Source organism: Ornithorhynchus anatinus, chromosome 6, assembly GCF_004115215.2.
Source record: "Ornithorhynchus anatinus isolate Pmale09 chromosome 6, mOrnAna1.pri.v4, whole genome shotgun sequence".
NCBI classification, from domain to species: Eukaryota; Metazoa; Chordata; class Mammalia; order Monotremata; family Ornithorhynchidae; genus Ornithorhynchus; species Ornithorhynchus anatinus.
The window spans coordinates 17984391-18005625 of record NC_041733.1 but is presented as its reverse complement, the minus strand read 5'-3'; the positions used below and the strand labels follow the sequence as shown (position 1 = coordinate 18005625).

The window sequence follows — 21235 nt, the reverse complement described above, 5'->3', positions numbered from 1 at the left end:
CTCTCTTAAAAATGAATTGGACAACAGTTTTGTAAAAACCTGAAGAGGCAGTGATGAAAACTGAGAAGTGATGGCAGTCCTAAAAGATTCCTAGATGATCTCATTGAGGGCAAACATGTCACCAATTGGTTGAACTGTAACCCTGATGACCCTAGAGATCAAATTCTAAGTGAAAAAGATATCCTGCCACTGTTGGAGGAAAATCATAATCAAACAGATGACAATGATGAGGAATAATAGTGGATCATTCTAACTTGCCAGAATTTAGTTCAGGGAGCTCTCTGAAATGGATTCGGTGAGAAGAAGTGAATGATGCTGCAATTTTCCTCACTGCAACAGTGCCGGCGAACCCTTATGCAATAAAGTTTTTTAAAAATTGACCATATGACATTTATTTTTGCATTTAAAATTATTTATACAATATCTTTGATTATCTGAATGAGCTTCAACAGTTAAAAAAACCCAACAACATTCTACTATACATACAAACATTAAAATAAATACAAATAAACACGAATGCACCATAGGGAAAGAACAAGCTTGATGTGATTTATTTTGGGTTGGGTTTGCTTAGTGTTAGAGAATGCTTCTGGAGGAGAGTCTAATGTTTAAAGAGGATAGGAGGGAAGGAGTCTAATGTACTAATAGGATAGCAGGGAAGGGGTTTGGTGGATGAAGCAAGAGAGGCAGTTTTATATGGTTGCTGGAAACACGGAGGTATGGATGTGGGTGGGTCGTTCAATCATATTTAGTGAGCACTTACTGTGTGCAGAGCACTTTACTAAGCACCTGGGAGAGTACATTACAACAATAAACGGTCACATTCCCTTCCCACAATGTGGTTGAAGTTAGAGTTGAGTGCAACAAGGAAGGATGGAGCTTGCTAGCTAATAGGTTTCAGGAACTAGAAATCTCATCATCAGGCTTTGCATTTAACTCAAAGAACCAAGACCAAAAGCCCTACTTTGGGCTTTGATAGGTTCAATGCAGTAACTTGTGATTTGGGTTATGATTTGTAGGAGAAAGGGATGGGAGCAAAGCCTTGTTCCTGAAAGGATATTACCACAGGTTAGGCATAGAAGGAATGGGGTTGGCATCTTAGTGATGTGATGGGAAAGGGGAAGGGACAGATTCAAGTGCTGCTGGACTTGATGACTGCCTGAACAGGAGGGGTAAAGGGCATAGATTCAGTGAAGATTTACATAGTTTCTGACTTGATAAGCAATCTAATAGTGTTGGGCGGTGGCAGGGAACATTTTGGATAGAGGTACGGGGGAGGAAAGGGGAGAAATAGGAGGAACTAAAGGTTTGAGGAAAAAGGATGTAGGATTTAATAGAAAATGGGATTGTAGAGAATTGGGAGTCAGCCATTAGCATATGGCAGACAGAGAAATAGAGATTGGATTTGTAAATTAAAACTTCCACACCTTGCTAAGCACTTACTTATGCTGGGTGATTAAAAATCATCAGGTCCCACAATGGGGCTCACATTGCAAGTAGGAGGGAGAACCGGCACTGAATTCCCATTTTAAAGATGAGTGAACTGAGGCCCAGAGAAGGTCACATAGCCAGCAAGTGGCAGAGATGGGATTAGATCTCAGATCCTATGGCTCCCATGTCCATGCACTTCTTACTAGACCATGCTGCTTCTACAGCCCCAAAATACTTCTTTGGATGCTGTGGGGATACGTGGGGAAACAGTGGGCTATGTTTCGGGCCTGAAAGGTAGGGATGTTATGGTAAGCTTAGCTGGGAGGGAAATTCACAACTAGTTGCTGTGAATAGTTACATTTCAGGCTTGTCTACATTTTCAGAACTCCTTTCAGAGTTTTCTCCCTTAAAAGATGACTTATTTCTGTGTTGGGTGAAGCAATTCTTGCTAACTGAAGGAATAAGAGTTCTCTTTCCCTCAGGGCTGGGGTTTTGACCACAATGAGTAAGTGTACTCATCATGGAGAGGCCCAGCCTAGGAAACTGAAGAATTAGATGGGGGGTAAGGGTAAAGAGAAGCAGCCGGTCTATTCCAATTAGAATGGAGACCACCATATCTTGAGCATATTAATGTACGAAATCATTTTCCCTCCTTTTGCAGCAGGGTATTTCTGGCATTGGACATGCAGGTCTGGGACAAGCAGAGCTGGCAAAGCTCCTCAGACAGCTACAATTCCCTCCTCAGGAGCAAAGAAGGTCAGGTGGCCATTGGAAGCAGACAGTAGCGGACAATCAATGGTAAATGTTATCAGTTGGGAAGAGAACGCTTGAATACAGTACTGGGAGACCACGGGGGAGCCCTTCCCTTCCACCCACTCCTATCTGATCAATTAATTAAATCACATCATATGCATTTATTTAGAAAACATTCTTCCAATAAATTATAATAAAACACAAGTCACAAGATACAGGATCCCCTAGCAGTTCACCTAAGTGTCCAAGACTCCCTGGAAAGCATGAACAACTATTACGGCCAGAAAACAGCATAAGGGAAACCAACCTGAAAGCTGACGGGAACTTGGCAAGGGCTTGGACCTTTCCTTAACTCGGAACTGCCAAAACTTGTCCCCATTCCCAGGTTTGAGATCCTTCTCCATCAGAGCTTCAAGGAAATACTTGACATTTGTATTTGGAAGGAGGGGAAGGATAGGAGTTTCTTAATATCGCTTATGGACTTTTTAAATCCCAACCGATTGTCTCAACTCCGGCTGCATCCCACGACCAGGACCAGAGGGCAGGCTTAGGTAAAAAAAAAAAAAAAAAAAAAAAGACACCCTACTTACTGTTTCTATTTTATGGGAGTTGTAGAAAAAGATAGCTTAGGGCTTGCTGCACACAGTGTCAATTAACTGTATCCTTAATTATGAAACATAAAAGCTGGATTGCCAATAAAGCAAGAAACATGCCTGGAAATGCCTCTGCCTCCCAATTCCAAGAACCACCGCCCTCTCCTGTGTTTCCCCTTTGACATGGCAAACACAGCCACCGTGATTTCAGTCTTCCATAATTCAATGAAAAAAATATACTTTCCCAGCATACTGCTGGACAAATGGCACTTCGATCTGTCTCCATTCTCCACAACACAAGAGAGGCAGACACACACCGGAGATTTCAAAGCTTGTGGAATACACACCCATCACTGTGTTTTCATATAACAGTCACCAATGTCATACTCCAACGAAAAGAATGAGCTACTTCAGGAAATGATTGTGATTCAAAATCAAAGGAAGCCCAAAATTGCAGACAGCTTCATATGGCTGGTGACCAAAATATAGAGTGAGATACACACACACACACACACACAAGCGCATGTGTGCGTGGCCTGCTGAGGCAGAGACCCAGCATTAAAAATCAACACTAAGACTTCAGAGAGCTTTCAAATTTGAAGGAGAAAGTGTTATCCTGATCTCACTGTCCTTTTTGGCAAGTCTGTGAAATTCTCATGTTGCCCTTAAAGACAATAAGGCTCTGCTCTAGGAGTATATGGGGAGATGACAACAGGATGTCACCTCAGTGGACCAGTTAGCATCCCTGCACAATTCTGCACAACTCCAGGAGGCAACTCTGGACTTGTCTGCTGTGAAGGGTGGTGAGGAGTTCCAACCCCTGCCAGAGCTGGCAGTTGAGTGGAGCTCATAGCTGCTGCCCCACAAGTTAGAAGGTCGGCACAGTGCCTCTACCCTGAAGGGGACCAAGGTGGCTGTGGTGGATTCAGGAGGTATCTCCATCGGCTCAATAAGGGTCAGGTGCCTGTCATGCAGGGCACTGGCTTGGGTTTAGTCACTTCTGCAGTGGTACCAGGCCCGATCTTGGAAGAGGAGGCGGGGGAGGAGAACTAGGATTAAATCTATGGGTTTAGATCTGCTTGAAAGCCAGGGCTAGCCTTCGTGGCACATGAAACATAAAAAGGGATGAGTCATACTCTTTGTCTAACATACAATTCTTAAAATACTCCCCGACACCCTGATTCTGATCGCGACTCACGAAGAAACCAGTGGGTCACCAAAATAAGTCTGTTACCGAGTAGTCCCTAACGTAAAGGTTGCCATAAGGGGGTTCTACACAGCGAATGCATGTGAACGGTCCCAGGGACAATGTCGGCTAGGCTACGCAAACACTGTTATATAGTACAAGTGCAAATATGCACACGACATCCACACGATGGCAGTGGAACGACCAAGTCACCCAAGACGTAACCCAAGTCACCCAACCCTATGGTCAAGCAGTGACCCTAGAGTAATACTACTGGTGGGCTTAGAGTGCAAAGGAAGCAGTGAGGGGGAGGAGGGGAGGTGCTTCAGATGAACGACTACGGGTAAAGTCTGATCCAAAGCAAGTAGTGTTCGCTAGCTAAGAAGTGGACATCCTTAACCCAGACCCCAGACCTAGTTACAGCACTTGGATGGGACGAGAGCAAGTAGGTTTTTAAGACAACTCAGCTTGAGGACGGCTCTCTTTGCCCTTTGAGGAGGAAGCGTATGAACACCGAACAAGAGAGCTTTTGGAGTCCAGGCCTCCCTCCCTTTTGCTCTGTAAACATGGCACATTCTCAGTAGCAAGAGGCTTCGGCCAAGGAGCTCTTGTCCAGACCCGTTCTCTGACAGAGCCCCTCAACGGTCCTGAATACTTGCAATCTACGATCCTCCACTTTGAAATCTTGAAGTGCCGCAAGAGGAAGAGCATTACTCTTCATCGCCCCCAAGCAGGAAGCCCATAATAAACTGGATAGCCCGTTGGCGGTCACTTTGAGTCTGTCTCGTGACCAGGTTGGGTGGGGGCCGTAGCAGAAGGCTGGTGAAGAGAGTGGCTGGAGAAGGAGACAAAGAAAAGAGGATTATCGGAAGGAACATGATGTTATTTTACTCTCCCAAGTGCTTTGTACAGGGTTTTGCACACTGTAAGCCTTCAATAAATGCGATTGAGTGAATCAATGAGTGAGAGGACCCATAGTTAATATTAACAACGAGCCTGGAGCCATGGATTCGCTCCCTTTACCAAGACAGATGGCACGGATATCCTAGAGGAGAGCTAGAAAGAAGCCACAGGACTGCAAGTCAATTTACCAATCATATTTGTGCTGACATTGTTGTCTTCAGAATATTTTAAGAGTTCTCGGAGAAAAGCCATCAAGTATCGGAAAACATTTCTGTGGCAACGAGGAAGTTGAGAAATCACCTGGAAAAAAAAAAAGAGGATAAGAGGTGAGGGGGGTTGCCATGAGAATATTTATGTTCCATTCTTCCAATCCCTTTACTTTCCACCACAGACCCAAGACCAACTCTATCTTAGGCATACCTAAACTTGAAAGACAACCAAAAAACACCTGGCCTTGCTATTTTTATAGGAATGTACACACCCCTTGCCAACTAACCAATATAAATCCTTCCCATTTCAGTTCACTAGACTGAGGATATTGGGTGTGCTTTTATCCATTTCAGTTAAGAAGTAAAGAGTTCCTTCTTTCTAAATCCTCTCAACATTAGTCAGTTCTAATATGAGGAGACACTCACAGGGGCCATTACTCCTCAACTTTTAGTTACCCACCAATAGGGCTCCATCTAGGAAGATCCATCTTTGCTCACCTAACCAGGAAGACTTAATCCCAATATATGCTTTGTGGTAAACAGAACCAGAAATGGGAAGAGGACACAAAAAATAGGGAACCATCTGAATTTTGAGAGTTCAACTTTTCAGTCTGAAAACCATGCTGTGAGAGAGTACTCTTCCCTAGCACCCCCAGTCCTGACCCACCCCTAGTCTAGAGCTGTGTCTTCCTACTCCCAACCTTTTTTTGAGGAGCACGTGTAATCCACAGATATCTTCTGAGAGATCATGATCCCCAACATTTAGAGAAAGCCAATTTGCAGCCATTTCCTCAACAGGCCAATTTAACCTTTCAAAAATGGAACAAACTCTCCCCATGGGGTGTGGGAACTCAGCACTCTGACCAGGAAATGACGACACTGACCTGTCGGCAGAGCCGGGTGTCGTGGGCGTAATCCAGACACCGCTGATAAAGCTCGTAACAGATGACTGGCTCTGGCAGGGCTTCCAGGAAAATGAGAAGTGCTTCGGCCACTGAGTGGTTACTGCCAGCTGAATCCAAAGGAGTCAAGGAAAAGATGCCTCATAGGGCTCTCATTCTTTGCAGCTCCATCTAAATTTCTTCTTCCCCTTAGATATGCTTGACTAGGAGCTCTCAGAATGGATTCCCTAACCAGCAATCCCATTTTCCTTAATCCTTCACCAGGAGAGTGGTCAGCTTCAATTCTACAAAGAAAACCTAGAGTAATTTAGGGCCTCTGAAAGCTAGGGGGAAGTCGATTCTTCCTGATACTCCAGACCACGGAGGATTCACAGGCCTCAAGCAGCTCCAGACAAGGTCAGTGGAGGTCAGTATGCAAGAGCAGCTCTGGTTTTTCTCCAGGCAGATATTACTTTTGTTCCCTGGGCTTGAGGTGAGGGAGAGTGTTGTACCCAGAAGTTCCCTTTCCATCAACTTCCCGGGAGACAGATGGATGTATGGGGAGGCGGAGGAGGTAGACTTTCCTTTCACCATGCTCTGCTTGCACTACATGGATGTGGAACGAGAGAGATAGTTGGGGACTGAGGATGTGGGAAAAGCAATTATCTAGCCTGAAGTAAACAGTCATCCCACTTTCAGAGGCAGCAATGGACAGGATACGGATTGTTTCAGGAATGCTGGTATCTAGGCAATCGATGATTTGCTGCAACTCCTCCTGCATTCCGGGTGTCTGGAATAGATCCTCCTGCCAAAGAAGTCACAGTGAGGGCAAAAGAAGACAGGATATCACACTCATTCCTAGATATCCGAAGCTTACCCAGAGGCAACTAGCCCACTGCAGGGATGGAAAGTGCTCACTGAGTTTTTTTTCCCCTTTTCTGATCAACACAATGGAAATTTTACATCTCTAAAACACATTTTTTGTTTCTGCTCTGAAGAAGTTTGCTTGGGTGGGAAATTTGGGGTTAAATCTGTTTAATGTAAAACCCTTCAGATATAGTGACTTGAAGTCCTTAGAAATCATGGGGCTCAAAAATTGGTTCTCTGGGGCATGGAGTTAACAGATCGCATGTACAATGTACACGTCTCAAAATGAACATGAGGCCTGTCCATTTACTGACCTGGTGGCAGGCATTCTTAAATAAGTGATCCACTAAGAACCAGATCTCCTTGGGAATTTGAAGGGGTCGCTCACTGACGTCATCATTTTCTAAAGGGAACATCTCCTGAAAATGGGGAGAAAAAAAAAATGTAAAGGGTCAACAGGTCATCAGCAAAAAGGCGTAAGGGATTACCCTGGTCTGCACAACCACCCGGTCTCATCAAGTTCAACTCTCCACATGCACTTCAGCTACTCAGTCCCACTCCAACCTTTTTCAAAGGCTATACTGACATTCACTGTGCACAATCAACTCTCTCTGATGCAACAAAAGTGAATCCTCTGAGCCTAAAACACATTGGGAGCTCAAATTGTCCTCCATATCCCAAGATGGCAGATTTAAAAATACTGATAAACGCCAACAGTCATCACAACACGGGAAAGGACTGCTCACCAATTTCCAAAAGCCATTTCAAACCTTCATCTCTGTCTTAAATACCCCACATTTTCACCCTCCTTGATAGCCCATAACCTCACAGCCTACTTCGTGGAAAATAAAATCGGACATCTTCCCAGGACATTTCCCATCTCTGGCTCGATATGCTGATCAATTAACAGACTTCTCACTTTTCCTCCCAGACAAATTTCCTGTACTCTTCATGATATGTATTCTTGTTTATTCAATCACCTAAGTCAGGCTTAAAATTTCTCTTTTTTTTAGTTGGTATTTGTAAAGCACTTATTATATGCCAGGCACTGTACTTAGCTCTGGGATAGATACAAGGTAATCACTGCGGCACAGTGAGGTTAAGTGACTTGACTAAGAATACAATGCAGGGATTAGAACCCAGGTCCTCTGATTCCCAGGTTTGTGCTCTTTCCAATAAGCCACTTTGCTTCTAGGCAGGAAATGGCCTTCTGACTTTAAATCAATCTTGGTTTGTTTGTTGGTTTTTAATAGTTTTTACTCTTTGCTTTACTGTTCAATTACCTCATCCCTTACATTTTAATTGCCCGGACAATTCTTGCCTATAAAGAAGCAGCTTGGCCTAGACATAAGAGCACGGGCCTGGGAGTTAGAAGGATCTGGGTTCTAATCCCAGCTCTGCCACTTGCCTATAGTGTGACCTTGGGCAAGACACTTTACTTCTCTGTGCCTCAGTTACCTCATCTGTAAAATGGGGATGAAGGCTGTGAGCCCCACGTGTGACAGGGCTGGTGCTTAACTTAACCTTGTATCTACCCCATCACTTAGTACATTGCCTGGCACACAGTAAATGCTTAACAAAGACCACAGTTATTATCATTACTAATATTAATAAACTATTGTTTGGTTTGATATCCAGAAGTGTCCCACACACTTAACAGAAGGCAACAATAAAATTAGGAAGATAATGGAAAGAGCTTAGGCCTGGGAGTCAGAGGACCTGGAGGTCTAATCCTGGCTCCAACACTTGTCTATATGATCTTGGGCAAGTCACTTAACTTCTCTGTGTCTCAGTTTCCTTACTGGTAAAATGAGGATTCGTTACCTGGTCTCCCTTCTACTTAGATTGTGAGCCCCATCAAGCACAGGGACAATGTCTGACCTGATTAACAGTGCTTTACACATAGTAAGTACTAAATAATAAAAAAATATTATTATACTAATAATAATGGCATCCTCTGTGTTATTTTCTCTTCATATACCAACAGGTTGTCTAGTTTGAGCTAAATACCAATCCCCTTAACCTTTCCAACTACTCATTGTTCTCCATCTAACCTGTTACTTTTGTTATTTTCACCTGAATTCTCCCCAAGTTCCACATTGACCTCTTAAGGTAGAGGGTGACAGAACAAGCAAGGATCAGATCACTATATTCACTGCTGACAACTGCCCAGTTTGTAACTCATGATGAACCTTACGCCATATTCTACCACACTGAAACTGCAAATCATGAACTTGAAGACACTTTGAAAACTCTGTTATACAACTTTGCAGATGACCTCCGAATTTGGGGGAGGGGAGGAGGAGATGGAAGGTTGCTAGAGTCTTAAAGTGCAGACCTAAAATTTAAAACCATCTTGAGAAACTAGAGAAATGGGACAGGTGCAAAGTAGGGAAAATACACTGCACAGATTCAAAGAGAATAATCCACTCTGTGCAAATCCATTTGAAAAGAGGTTGCGGAATGGGCGCGGGGAGAAAGCAGAACAGATACCAAGCTGGACAGGAATCAAAAATACAATGTTGCTGTTAGATTGTTTATACATAAATAAATGCTTAATGTCCAAAATTAATCTTATGTCATAATTATTATTATCCTATTCAGTAAAAAGGCACCTTGTATTAACATACTTGGCATTTTCATTACCTACTGTTATACTGAAATGGGCTTTAGTCACATATTTCAAGTCAGCCAAAATAATTCAAGGTTGAGGGGGAGGAGAAATGGAGAGGTTTAATATGCCAAGAGGGCAACTGTGACAGTTCTCTTCAATAGTCCAAAAAAATATGTTCAGGAGTAGCACACAAACAGTATTATCCTTGCCACTGTCACACTAACTAAATTTGTGGCAAATTTCTTTTACTTCATACATGCTTCAGTGCAGATGACATTATCCTGGCAGATTACCTAAGAAACGGGGCCAGATAACCTTTCGTTGGTGAGAAGGGGAATGACTGGGAACCAGTTTTAAACCCTTGTAGTTTATTAGCACAGCCCAGGCCCACTCTCAAACCACAAATGGACAGTATTACCTTCTCTAGGAAGCTGTCTTCTTCCTGAGATAGAGCAGGAAAAGAAAGTTAGTTATTCGCAGCTTGAAAATTATTAGAATTTAAAGAAGAAGAAATACAATCAGAATTATTAGAATGCATTGCCTGTATAGAAATATTAGTTTTGGGTAGTTAGGTGCCCTTTGGATGCAGAAGTGAAGAAAATGTACTCAGTTACATCTGGCACATTTCCCTTCACCAAAGAGAATAGATTTAATGCAGGCTAAGGAAAGGCATTCCCACAGACTGAACATGTAGAAATCATCCTTTTTTCATGGTATTTGTTAAATGTGTACTATATACCAGGCACTTTACTAAGTGCTGAGGTAGCTACAAGTTAATCAGTTTGGACACAGTTCATGTTCCACATGGGGCTCAAGTGTTAACCCCCATTTTATAGATAACTGAGGGACAGAGAGTTAAGTGACTTGCCCAAGGTCATACAGCAGGTCACCCGGAACTTAGTACAGTGATTGGCCCATAGTAAGCGCTTAACTAATACCATCATCATTAAGTGGCAGAGCCGGGATTAGAACAAAGGTCCTTCTGACTCCCAGGCCCATCTCTATCTACTAGGCCCTGTGGCTTCTCATTCTATCCTATTCCCTTGTAGATTGTAATCTTGTTTTGGGCAGGGAATGTGCCTGCTAATTCTGTTGTGTTGTACTCTACCAAGTACTTAGTACAGTGCTCTGCACATAGCAAGCGCTCAGATACCATTGATTAATTGATCTTATTCAGATAAGAGGTCTGACAGGCTCACTGACTATATCTGCCCAGGACAAAACTAAGCCCTATATTCAAATGAATATCTGCATGGAGGAGGGGAATGATTTTGGAGGAAGACTCTGCCAGTCCCAACTTAGTCTCCAGCGGTAAATGGTATTTATTAGATGCTTACTACATGCCAGGCACAGTTCTAAGCACTGGATTACAAGATAATAAGGTTGAACACAGTCCCTGGCCCAGTCTTAATCCCCGTTTCATAGATGGGGTAACTGAAACATAGAAAGTTAAGGGATTTTGCCCAAGGTCACAGAGCAGACAAGGGGTGAAACTGGGATTAGAACCCAGGTCTTTCTGACTGCCTAGGTCCCTCTGACTCCCGAGATGGTGCTCTATCCTCTAGGCCATGCTGTTTCTCTTAGTGTTTCTAAATACTAAGAAATCTTGCCCAATGGCACATTTACATATGCAAAGCAACAGGGCAGTTCTAGCTGCAATCATGCTCCCTAATTATTTGACCACAAAAGTTTTGTTTAAAAATGCCTCATGATAGGAGATATTGAATAATATCAAAGGGGAGAAAAAACTGACCGAGAAAAGTAAACACAAAAAATTTACCAGCAACTTTTGACGTGGCCACTACCAGGTGCCCCAGTTTATCAGCAATGTTGGAATTCCACCCCTTTCCATGCCTAGGTGGAGAATGCTAAACTCACAACAGAAAACTGTTTAAAAATCACCTTATTTGCAGGGGGTATTTGTTAAGTGCTTACTATGTGCTAGGCACTGTTCTAAGCACTGGGGTACATGCTAGGTTGGAGACAGACCCTATCCCACATGAGTCTCACAGTCTTAATCCCCATTTTACAGATGAGGTAACCAAGGCACATAGAAAAGAAGGTCACCCAAGTAGCAGACAAGTGGTGGAGTGAGGACTAGAACTCAGGTCCTTCTGTCTCCCAGGCCCGTGCCTCTAGCCACTATGTCATTCTGCTTCCATTCTTTCATCAGGTGCTGGGGCACACTGGGGATTGACTACAAGTGCTTCCATGTCACTTTTCCAGGCTTGCCGAAGTCAAAGATCTGCCCAAAGACATTTTGTTGGATCAGAAAGAAACTGTGCTCAAGGTATGATGTGATCACTTCAGACATTACTGCTTTCTTCTCTCAGAGCCAACAGACACATCGCTACTATGGCATTAATTTGCACAAGAAGCAGTAATTATTTTGGAGGGCTGAAGATTTTTGTCTTTGAAAAGCTGCCCCACTAATGCAAATGCAAACACGTACATATTAAAATCATCCAGATTCTTTAGCCTGAAATTGAGGCGGGTAGGATGGGAAAATGTACAAACCAAGAAAGTCTCCTCTGCCTAGGATGGTTTCTGTATAGCAATCTGACATATTTACTGAGTGCTAATGTGCACAGCACTATATTAAGGAGATGGGGAGACATACATTACTATAAATTTCAGATATGTTCATAAGCTTTCTGGGACTGAGCAGAACTGACTAAAGACAGGGTGGGGATGGTATGATTCCTTTGGGTCTGGCCTGTTTTCCTCTTATGTCAGAGTCCAATCACTTTTGGGGGGCATTGCTCCACAGCTGCTTCTACTTCTGATTTTGCCTAAATGAAAATTAGTAAACTGAGTCAAGAACTTCCTTTGAAAAAGCCACATGCTCAAAGTGGCTACATTTTTCCTTTGCTAAATTTCATCTTTGGGGTGACAGCACAATACTGGATGATCCTGGCTGTCTTCATTTGAATACTCAACTCAAATGATTTTAAAGTCCCTGTAAAAAGTCCTTTGCCTCAAAATTCTCATTGTCACTCTGTACAATAGGCGAGGCAGTAAATTAAATGAGATCTTGGCCGAGCCACGATTCAATGTGATCCAGAATCACAAATCCTTCCCTCTATCTGTGTTCTCTCATCCTCTCTCACCACTTCCAGAGGTTGAAGCAGTCCAAGAAGCTACTGCTATCTAGGAAGATATTCCTCCTGTTCTCTCAGCTGCACTCAGACGTGATAGACCCCTCTGAAACCCTGGCCTCCAGGGAAGAGCAGAATGCATGCAATAATAGGCTTATACTTTTCTTCCTCCACCCAAGAAGGCAGTAGATTTGAGGTGGGGTAAGTGAAGCAGCATAGTCTAAACCATTTGTGCTCAGTACACTCCCTCTCAGGAAGCAGAGACGTGCACAAGGATCACTGATGCTAGGAATAACTTGGTCTACTCACCTCCACTCCCTTTCTTGGCACTGGGTAAGGAGGAGGAGGAGAAATGGGGAGGAGAGTAGAAGAGGATTTGGAGAATTTGGTTAGGAAGAGTAGAGCTCCATTCTGCCTTCCTTGAGACTCAAGTAAATACTATACTACTGATTCTGCTTTTTAATAGTACTATCACTTTGGGGTGGGAACTACTCTGAAAATACATTAGCCCTAAAAGAAAACATTTCCCAATCATAATAGGGTGGGGGATAATTAGGGAAGGATGCAGGTAACTTTAGACCAGTTCATTACTAGGCATTAACACAGATTTCTCTATCATCAAAATAAAAATAATAATGTTGGTATTTGTTAAGCGCTTACTATGTGCAGAGCACTGTTCTCAGCACTGGGGTAGATATAGGATAATCAGGTTGTCCCACGTGAGACTCACAGTTAACCCCCATTTTACAGATGAGGGAACTGAGGCACAGAGAAGTTAAGTGACTTGCCCACAATTACACAGCTGACAAGTGGCAGAGTCGGGATTCGAACCCATGAACTCTGACTCCCAAGCCCGGACTCTTTCCATTGAGCCATGCTGCTTCCAGTCTAGTGTTGGGTGAAATGAAGGAACTGAATGATGGAGAAATGAATACCAAATCAATCACATGCAAAGAAAGCATAACCTGTTACTGCCCCCCCACAACACAACCAAGACTATTACACAACTCGATTTTTGTGAAAAGTGTCCCGGAATCCGAGGAGCAGCCTGGCCTAGTGGATAGAGCACAGGCCTGCGTGTCAGAAGGACCTAGGTTCTAATTCCTGCTCTGCCACTTGTCTGCTGTGTGACCTTGGGCATGTCAGTTACTTCATCTGTAAAATGGGGATTAAGACTGAGAGGCACATGTGGGACAGGGCCTATGTCTAAGTTGATTAGCCTCCATGTATCCCCATGCCTAATAAGTGTTTAACAAATATCTCTTTTTTTGTTTTTTAAAAGAACTTAAGACTCTCAGAATTTGGAATTTACCTCTTCCCTAAAGCCAAACACTTTTTAGTCCTGGACTGAGGACAAATTTACATGGAAGAGTTCTTTCTACTGAGTCATCCTCCTGCGAGTGTTCAATCGATGAGCAGCTCCCCTCTCTGACAGTATCTCAGCTAAAAAGGGAGAACATAGATTTTTACAGTAACCAGAAACGTCAGGGACAAAATTCTTGAAGGAAATGGTTTTCCTCAGGTTGGGAGAGTGAACTCAGCACCAACAACATTAGCACCTCCAGGGCCTGAGCAGACTCCAAGATCCAAAGTGGCAACTCAGACCAAAATATTTTCATTTCCTATTTGAATCCCAGATGAGAGAGTTCCCTGGCATGTGAACAGACAGGAGTCATAAAAGCCAATTGGTTGCCATTTCCCCAATCCTAGATAAATCATTCATCTGCTATCGTTGCTACAAAATGCTTCCATCACTCCTAAACGATTACTTTGCCTTGTTTCCTCTCTGATAAGACCAAATATGCACTAGAGTAGCCTACATTTGGGGTACACATAAACCCGACAGTGTGTTCTGGCTGAGGAATAGTTCTGAAGACACTATTAATGTCTCTCCGAATTTTCCATTACATACATTACTTTTACATTCTTGCACAATTAAAAGCTAATTTTAGGCAAGCAAAAGTCCATTCTTTCCTAAGCAAATCACATCATTTCAGAGGCAGGCTCCAAAAAGCTGCATTCTGCACTTGATTCATGATTTTTAAGAGCAGTGAGACCCTCATTTGTTTTCTAAATCTGGCAGCATCCAATCATTTATTTCATCATATTTATTGAGCACTTCCTGGATGCAAAACACTGTACTAAGCATTTGGGAGGGTACAGTATAACAATGAACAGACATTCCCTACCCACATCAAGCTAGGGTAGCTGCACTAAACAATGACAAATAATATATATAGTAGTGGAGACATTAATATAAATGAAATAGTTATATACATAAGTGCCATTATGCCCCGTTCAGTCCTGGCCACCATATATAAGCTTTCCCCTTTCCCTCCAAAGTACCCTGAATTTGCATATCACCTTTATTCTCACAAAGCACTTTCACATTCAGCCATCTCAGCTGTTCTCACAACAACCCAGTGAGGTAGCTTGAGGTGAGTGTTATTAGTCCCACAAGAAAGTTAAGTGACTTGTCCAAAGTCACAAATGAGGCCAGGGGCAAAACAGAGTTTAAAGCGTTGACCTCTCAGCTCCCGAACTCACTCTCTTTCCACTAGGCCAGGTGGCCTCCTCAATTTTGGGTGTCTGTTGACTTCCTTGAAGGCACCCACAAGCCCCATGAAATTATGATCAGAAACATTTTAAAGAGCGCAGGGTCCCAACAGTGGATGTTTAGTTAGGCCTACAAGCTATTGGGATTTGTAGTTCTGTGACTGCAAATGACTATCTATGCATTCCTAAGGTCTGAGCTACCACAGTTGCTGAGAGGGGCAGAGGAAGAAAGGTTGAAGGAATGGGTTGGAATCATCCTTCCTGGCCCAGAAACCCAAAATGGGAGAAGCACCAGACACCTCACTGCAATCCAAGTCCTGAATAATAATAATTGTGGTATTTGTTAAGTGCTTACTATGTGCAGGCACTGTTCTAAGTGCTGGGGAGGATACAAGCAAATCAGGTTGGACACAGTTCTTGTACCACATGGGGTTCACAATCTTAATCCCCAGGTTACAGATGAGGTAACTAAGGCACAGAGCAGCTGAGTGACTTCCCTAAGGTCACACAGCAGACACATGGTAGAGCTGTGTTTAGCATAAAACCCAGATTCTCCAGATTCCCAAGCCTGTGCTCTAACCACTAGGCCATGGGAATCATTTCCAAGGCCATCTTGAGCTGGCAGGTGAACTCAGACCAATCAATGATACTGACTGAATGCTTACTGTGTGAGAAGCACTGCACTAAGCGCTTTGGAGAATGCAATACGATTTAGAATGATTTGGTAAAGACAATCTCTGCCGTCAAGGAGCTTACAATCTCAGACAACTTGGAGAATCCTCGTGGAGTGGTCGGGGAAGAAGAAGCACAAGTCCAAGCAGACTCCAGGATTGAAAGTTGTAGCTCAGATCAAACTACTTTCATTTCCTACTTGAATCTCAAATGAAAGAGTTCCCTGGCCTGTGAATGGACCAGAGTCATAAAAGCCAACTGCTTGCCACTCCCCCAATCCTAGATAAATTATTCATCTGCTTTCAATGTGACAAAAACGTTACCATTATGTGTAAGTGGTTACTTTGCCTCATTTCCTCTCTAAGACAAGACCAAAAATTCACTAGGGTAGCCTACATTCGGTGTACATATAAACCCGTCGCATGTCCCGTTCCCACCCTGATTCACCGGCCAGGAAGTGTGGTAGCTAACCCTGACGCGTGTGGAGACGGTCATCTGCAGTCAGTTATATTTATTGATCGCTTAATATTTGCAGAGCACTGTATTAAGTACATGGGAGAATCCAATATAACAGTAAAACAGACATATTCCCTGCCCAGCTCCCACCAAGTGGCAGCTTCCCCAGTCACTTTCTACCCCGGAGCAGAACAGAGCAGAGTCACAGAACTACAAATATCAATAACATTTACGCCTAACCAAGCATACACTGTTGACTCCAAGCTCTTTCAGATGTCTCCAGTCATAATTTCATGGGGATTATGGGTGCCTTCAAGGGAGTCATCAGACTCCCAAAATTGAGAGAGTGAATTTCCTGAGCATCTACAGAGATAACTTTTAATAATAATAATAATCATAACTGGGGTATTTGTTAAACACTATTTGCCATACACTGTTCTAAGCGTTGGGATAGATACATGCTAATCAGGTGGGACACAATCCCTATCCCATATGGGACTCAGTCTTAATCCTCATTTTCAGATAAGGTACCTGAGGCCCAAGGTGACACAGACATGTGGCAGAGCTGGGATTAGAACCCACAATCCTCTGACTCTCAAGCCTGTGCTCTCTCCACTAGACCATGCTGCTGATTTTAATACTGACAGTGGTGAAAGCTTCTGACCCCTTCTGCAATTTAGACTTTTTACTGTGATGATAGGGATTGTACACTGAAAGCTATGAAAAAAAGTTCTAAAAAGCATTTTACCTCCAGAAAATTTCTCAATATGATTCCTGAAATCCATAACCAGCCATCTGTTTTTTTTTATAGTATTTGTTAAGAGCTTACTATGTGCCAGACACTGTACTAAAGCACTGGAATACATGATAAGGTTGGACACAGTCCCTGGTCCACACAGGGCTCAAAGTCTTAATCTCCATTTCATAGATGAGGTAACAGACATAGAGAACTTAAGTGATTTGCCCAAGATCACATAGCAAACAAATGGTGGAGCTGTGATTAGAACCCATGTCCTTCTGACTCCCAGGTCAATGCTCTATCCACTACACCACACTATTTCTCTTAGTGTTACTAACCACTAAAAAAAAACTTGCCCGATGGCACATTTATCCTTGCAAAGAATAAACAGGATACCTTCTAGCTGCCGTCATGTTCTCTTATCATTTGACAACAAAAATTTTGTTTAAAATGCCCCATGATAGAAGGCAGTGAATAATATCAGAGGAGAGAAAAACTGAGCGAGAAAAGCAACAACAAAAAAATCTATCAGCAACTTTTGAAATGGAGAGAACGGAGCAACAAGCACTAGCAGGAATGGAAAGTGAATGGGAAAAAAATCTATGATCCAAGGCTGCTGCACAAGACAAGGATGAAGTTTTTAAAAGATTATGGATAGCAATTCTTGCAATTAACAGGGTCAAGACTAAGGGTGACCTAACAACAACTAGCAGTCATCTCAAAACCTGACTCTTGTTTGTGGGCATATAACAATAGCTTAAAGGTTTATTTAAAAGACAATACCTAAATATCAAGGAAAATAGGCAACAAATAAATTGAGAGAAAGACATTCGCTTTGAAGGCATGTTGCTTCATAAAGAAAACAAGTGGCAGTGATGATTGACTCATTATCCTCTTCAAAACAGAAAGTTAGGTTAGAAGCAGAGATGCTAAAAGGAAGGAAATGGTATAGCTCAAAGGCATAAATCTCCTTTCTAGCTCAGAGATGGCAGAAGAGCCATGGACTAATTAGCTTAGAACCAGAAGCTTGCTAAATAGGATGACCTTGGTTTCTACATTACTTCAGTAGTCTCAAGACTATTACCCTCTTGCAACAGCAAATTTGGTATCTCCTGTTTTTAATAAGAGCCACATGTAGGGATAATTAAACTGGCAAAAGAGCTGAAAAGAAAATCAGCTTCCCCTCAAATTTACATGGTTCAAGATCAACAAATGTACTATTTGTCACACAACTGGCATAAAAATGGAAGTTTCCTCTTTGCCTTCAGGGCATCTCCAAAACATTTCTATATTATTCTTTCTACATAATACAATATTAAGCTCGCAAAGTTAAGGAAGGAAAAAGCGACCTAACATGCTACATTATAGTCTTATTTCAAAATTAACTTTTTCAAAGAGAAAAATTTTTTAACCTTTCACCAGAAGGATTCACTGTCCTACAAAAGATTTTTTTTTTTTAACCAAAAGACTCTCGAACCACATGGAGATATGCTGTTGAAAGGATAGTTTTTTAGATGTTTCTAGAGTGGGCTGACAAAATTATTTTGCAACTACACAGCTCTGGATGATTTTCTGAATTGGCATTTACTTGAGAAACAAAAATATAGGCAAAACTCTCATCCAGCTTTGATTTTCTAAAGCTACTGGCTCCATTTTGCAGCTGTGAAAAATTGCAACCAGTCATTTTCTCTTTGAGGGGACTTGTTTGTTCTACTGAAGGTTCCATAAGGGAATTAAGGTTCACTTGGACCTTAATGTTATTGTTATTAAAGTTATTCAGCTTGAGGAATGGATCTTACCAAGTCTATGAGTTTGGTGACAGGAATATCTCGGATTGGCCTTCTCATTCGACACAAGGCTTCCAGGGAGGTGCCAAAACAGCTGGGCAGGTAATTCCCACTGATGGTCAAGAAATAATCTTTGCCTCTATCCAAGTGAAGGACAAGGATATCTTCAATGCTGTCTTCCCCCGAGTTCAGGATTGTCACGGAGTCTTTGCTGACATACACATCCAGGGAAATGTCCATGGTCTCATCTGAAACGGGACCGATAACACTTGGCATTGGCAGAAGCTTCTACCGGAAAAACAACCCAGACAAGGGGATCAACAGAATCACCCCTCTTCAGGAAAAAAAAAAAAAAAAATCAGGGAGAAGGGATGGGACTCAATTCTCTTTTATCTAGCCTGGTGCTCGGTACCATGCTTGGCATGCAGTAAGTACTCAACAAATACAATTATTCAAATGCAGGCACCATAAGCAGGGCTAAAATGACAGATGACGGACAGTCAGAATGTGGCCTGGGTCACGGTGGGAGAGGTGGAGGAGGACTGGGATTATGGGAAGGTGAGGAAAAGGCTCCAAAGGGTTGAACTCACTTGGCTCTAGGTAGCCTTCACAAGGTTCAGCACGAAGCCATGGCTTGCAGTACTGGCTGTCGTTGAGCTTAGGGATGAAAGAGAAATGGCAGGGGACCTGGCCATTGTTTGTGATCTGGAACTTTTCCTTTTGCAGCTGTCGAAACTTCACCTTTTCAAACACAAACTATGGAACAAGAAGACACAGGCAACATGAGGTACTGGGTGAAGCCGAATTAGTGGAATTATGTTGGGAAAGACCAAAACTGTGGGAGAGGATCCCACTTGAGCTGGGAGGTAATTGTCAATGTCCAGTGGAAGGTGACTTGGGGGACCGCCTAAGGAAGCAATGGGTTGGAGGCAAATTTCTGTCAGAGGTGGGAAGAATGGATGGCAGATATAAGAAGAGTGTAACAACTCCCCTAGTTTCTGCCCTCCTCACTTCTGACTGCGCTCCCTTCCCGCTCAGAGAGAGCTGCATTAGCTCAGAGGGGGCTTTAAGACTAGAGTAGGTTATGCATGCACACACTTTCATTGTTTTCTGGAAAAAGGCACAAAACACTCCCCTCTTTACTTCTGGAGATGCCACCTCCCCCTCTAGATGGCAGGTTCCTTGAGGGCAGGAATTGTGTCTACCAACTCTTTTTGTTAGGCACTTACCACATGCCAAGCACTGTTCTAAATACAAGATAATCAGGTTGGACACAGTCCCTGCCCCACATAAGGCTGACAGTCTTAGTCGCCATTTTACAGATGAGGTAATTGAGGCACAGAAAAGTGACTTGCCCAAGATCACACAGCAGACAAGTGGTGGAGCCAGGATTAGAACCCAGGTCATCTGACTTCCAGGGCCTGGGCTTTAACCACTAGGCCAGGCTGTTTCCCCTATTATATTGTACTTTTCCAAGCTGCACACATTTAAGAGTTCACTAAATACCATTAATTTATTGGGGGGCAGGGATGCTGAAGTAAGGACCACTTTTCCAGTGAGATGCAGTGATATTAGGCCAATTTGGGGGCTGGGGGAGGAAAGAGGGATGGAAACTTTGTCATTTAGGAGGAAAAAGAGTTAGTGGCTAGAGAAGGAGGTGACTCAAAAGGGACAAAAATTAAAAACATTTCTTCCTCCTTGGCTTGGTGTTCCAGGCCCCCAAAGCTGCTGCAGTGTAGGTGGCAATCCTTAACTGTATTTAGGGGTTTAAGATTTAACTGTAAGCTGTAGTAGCTTGCAGTATCTGGCATTCCTTTCATCTAGAACATTCCTAGTTTCTAATATTTTTTTTAACCATTCACTCCTACAGGCCTTGGAACAAAGAACCTGAGTTCAGAGGGGGAGAAAATTCTTCTGTTGCATTAGCTCCCCAATTCTTCCCTCAACCTGAATTGAGGGAAGAATCTTTCCCCTGAAGCCAAAGGCTTCTTGGGTGTCCAACAAAACCACTTACTTATACCTTCTCAAAAGTCCACTAAATAGCTAATCATTTCAAGAGGCTGAATAAGCTTGAACTTTAAAAAAAAGAAAATATTCCACCTAGTTTGAGAGCACTGAAAAAAGTCCCATGCAAGCATGTTCTTTGGGAGTTTTCATTTCATTCACTTTACCCTGTCAAAAAACGGTGTTGAAACTATAATAAAAGTTTCCAATGTTACTTTATTTCAATAATTTCAGATGAATTTACCATCTGTTGGGGCACAAAATCAGAGATGAAAGGAACATTAAAAGGCCTTCTCTAGCCCAGTCCCTTGTCTTGGAAGATCAATGTCTAAACCATTTGTGGGGGGATTTTAAACGTCTGAAGGGAAGGGATTCCCCACTCTCCTATAGGAGCCTGATCGATGTTTACCTCCCTTTCAGTCACAAATTTCATTACTTTAAACTAAGTTTTTTGCAGCAATTTCAGCTCCTTTCCTCTTGTTCAGC

At 42.8% G+C, this 21235-nt stretch overlaps 1 protein-coding gene across 3 annotated transcripts in view; it reads right to left on the bottom strand.

Annotated features, from left to right (window-relative positions):
* Nucleotides 1-365: 365 nt before the first annotated feature.
* OCRL (OCRL inositol polyphosphate-5-phosphatase) overlaps nt 366-21235 on the bottom strand; it is a 51235-nt gene continuing 30365 nt past the window's right edge. For 2 of the 3 annotated variants that reach the window (XM_029067264.2, XM_029067261.2), the window contains 8 exons: nt 19336-19501; nt 18758-18993; nt 9856-9879; nt 7138-7242; nt 6677-6761; nt 5960-6087; nt 5055-5166; nt 366-4798 (listed from right to left, as the gene is read on the bottom strand). In XM_029067264.2, coding sequence (XP_028923097.1) covers nt 4674-4798; nt 5055-5166; nt 5960-6087; nt 6677-6761; nt 7138-7242; nt 9856-9879; nt 18758-18993; nt 19336-19501 — 981 coding nt within the window. In that variant the 3' untranslated portion in view covers nt 366-4673. The remainder of the gene's footprint in view (nt 4799-5054; nt 5167-5959; nt 6088-6676; nt 6762-7137; nt 7243-9855; nt 9880-18757; nt 18994-19335; nt 19502-21235) is intronic. The other variant, XM_029067262.2, reaches the window with a different exon arrangement.